The 2904-nt window shown below is 42.4% G+C and overlaps 1 protein-coding gene across 1 annotated transcript; it reads left to right on the forward strand.

Annotated features, from left to right (window-relative positions):
- The first annotated feature begins 2063 nt into the window (after positions 1-2063).
- LOC123289188 (myelin-associated neurite-outgrowth inhibitor-like) lies at positions 2064-2681 on the forward strand. The gene has a single exon (XM_070503655.1). It carries the CDS (start codon positions 2064-2066, stop codon positions 2649-2651), a length of 588 nt encoding a protein of 195 aa, XP_070359756.1. The 3' UTR covers positions 2652-2681.
- The last annotated feature ends 223 nt before the right edge of the window (positions 2682-2904 follow it).

Consider the following 2904-nt stretch of genomic DNA (forward strand, 5'->3'; position numbering starts at 1 on the left):
TTTTTTTTTTGACCCCTCTTTTTTTTTCTTGATTAGTCCAGCCAAATTTTCGCCAATTTTGTTTACCTTTAAAAAAAAGCATTTCTCAGTTTAATTGATCTCTTTTATTGTTTTTAGTCTCAGTTTTATTTATTTCTACTACAAACTTAGGACTTAATTTATTCTTTTACTAGTTCTTTGGAAACTTCAAGGTTAGGTTGTTTATTTAAGGTTTTTTTTTATGCAGACATTAGCTCCTATAAAATTTCTCTTATTAACTATTTTCATTCCACCTCAAAAGTTTAGTATGTGGAAGTGTAGTTTGAGATTTTTAAATTTATTATATAAATTTATTATATTAAACAGAATAATTTCAACTACAGCTTGCATGGTAATAACTTTATATTTGTCAACTTTCTCTTTCACCAGTCCCCTCTTTTCTAGTGTTAAAAAATATACAAGATGTTTCCATTTCCAACATAAAAACAAATTAATTAAAAATGGTCTAAGTTTTTGGAATTGTTACATTCAATGACTTGAATGAATCTCCAGACAAGTATGCTCAGTGAAAAAAAGCCAATCCTGAAAAATTATATAGTGTATAAAACTCCTCTCATATAATATTTATGTAATATACATAAATTCATGTAATTCATGATGGAATTATAGAGTTGAGAATAAATTAATGATTTCCACGAATTAGGGGAGGGTGTGTTGGTGTGGCAGTAAATGGCAAACTGATGGACTCTCATGGTAATGAACCTGATCTGTATCTTGACCGCAGTGGAGGACACTCTAACCTACATTCATAATAAACTTACATAGAACTAAACGCACACACCCACACACATACTTTCGAGAAAAGTAAAACTAGGAAAATCTGAGAAATATTGAGAAATTTTATCAATGTCTCTGTGCTGGTTATAATTATTGTACTTTAGTTTTATAAGATGTCATCCTTGAGGAAAGATGGGTAAAAGTTACTTAGTATCTCTCTGCATTATATCTTACAATAGCATATGAATCTAAGATTACCTCTCAAAAGAAAAGAGTTTAAATTAAACAACAACAACAAATCAAGTATTTATACAAACAACATGGGTGAATCTCAAAAACATGTAGAATGACAGAACTCTTACTCAAAACTGGATGCCATAGAACTCCACTAGTATAAACGCCCAGAAAACAAACTAATCCAAGGTGGTAAAAAGTCAGAACAATGTGGAAACTTCTGGGGTTTGGGGCAAGGATTAACGGGAATGGGCGTAGGAGGAAGAAATTTTCTGCAGGATAAATTCAACACACTACGTGGGTGTATGCATTTGCCAGAATTCATTGAGTGGTACATTTAAATTTGTGTATCTGACTGTATTTAAGTAAAAATATAGCATATGTAGTTTCACATACCAATTTTTTTAATTGAAAATATAGAAATAAAATTTAAAAATAAGCAAACAACTCTAATTAGTTAATATTATATATCTATCCTCAGATGTTCAGGGGCTAAAGTGTACCAGTGTCTGAAATTCACTTTGAAACAAATAAAATAAATAAAATGGACTAAATGGAGAAAGGCATTCATAAATATATAGTTATGTGATAAATAAAAAACAGTTAAATGAAGATAGAAATATGAGCATTGACTGTATATAAGTCTTTCAACTTATTCATTTATAAAATAATTTTCATACTCCAATGTTGGGAGAAAAACAAAAATATCAAAGAATATATAAAAACAAAAGATGTAGCAGCGTGGGCGGGTCGCGCGGGCTGCGGAGAGGCGGGCCGGGCGCGGAGCAGGGGAGAGGCCCGCGGCGGCGGCGGCGGCGGCGGCGGTGGAGACTGGCCCTGGCGGCTCGGGCCCCGCATCGGAGCAGGCCTCGCGGCGCTCCCCCGGCCGGCGAGCTGGTCAGCGAGGCCCAGGCCGCCCGCGCGGCGCGGGGAGCGATTGTTACTTTAGCTGATGGGTGCTTATCGGACGGCCCACATGGAGAAGAGCTTCATCGCTGCAGAAAGTGCTGTTGGACAGCGCTGATCTGGACTCCTGTCTTAGCCTTGGTTGTGGATGTCATGTTCTTGAAATCATGAATCCTATTTATAGCCCTGGTTCCTCTGGGGTTCCCTATGCAAATGCCAAAGGAATTGGTTATCCAGCTGGTTTCCCCACGGGCTACACAGCAGCGGCTCCCGCCTACTCCCCCAACATGTACACTGGAACGAACCCCACCTTCCAAACAGGTTACACTCCTGGCACACCTTACAAAGTGTCCTGTTCCCCCACCAGTGGGGCAGTGCCACCATACTCCTCCTCCCCCAACCCCTACCAGACCGCCGTGTACCCCGTGCGAAGTGCCTACCCCCAGCAGAGCCCATACGCACAGCAAGGCACATACTGCACACAACCCCTGTACGCAGCACCTCCTCACGTCATCCACCACACCACGGTGGTGCAGCCCAATGGCATGCCGGCGACGGTGTACCCTGCACCTATCCCTCCACCTACAGGCAACGGGGTCACCATGGGCATGGTGGCTGGGACCACTATGGCGATGTCAGCAGGTACCCTGCTGACTGCCCACTCCCCAACTCCTGTCGCCCCTCACCCAGTCACGGTGCCCACATATCAGGCCCCCGGAACACCCACCTACAGCTACGTGCCCCCTCAGTGGTGATCACCCTGCGATGTTTGAGGATGGAGCTGTGCGGTCACATAATGGAGGTTCCACAGCTGGTGCTGCAGGCCTGGCGCCTCCAGCCCGGACTTTCTTCCTAATGCTCTGACACTTAGCTAGCACTCCTGCGGCCCGCCCGGCAGGTCCCAGCGCCATGAGTCTCCAGCTGACTCTGGGTTGTTCTTACAGCAAATCCTGTTTTGTGGGCTGCCTGGCAATTTTTTAGCTAACTATAATGATAAAAACGGAGTAT

The sequence above is a fragment of the Equus asinus genome, unplaced genomic scaffold (assembly GCF_041296235.1).
Source record: "Equus asinus isolate D_3611 breed Donkey unplaced genomic scaffold, EquAss-T2T_v2 contig_584, whole genome shotgun sequence".
Classification (NCBI taxonomy): Eukaryota; Metazoa; Chordata; class Mammalia; order Perissodactyla; family Equidae; genus Equus; species Equus asinus.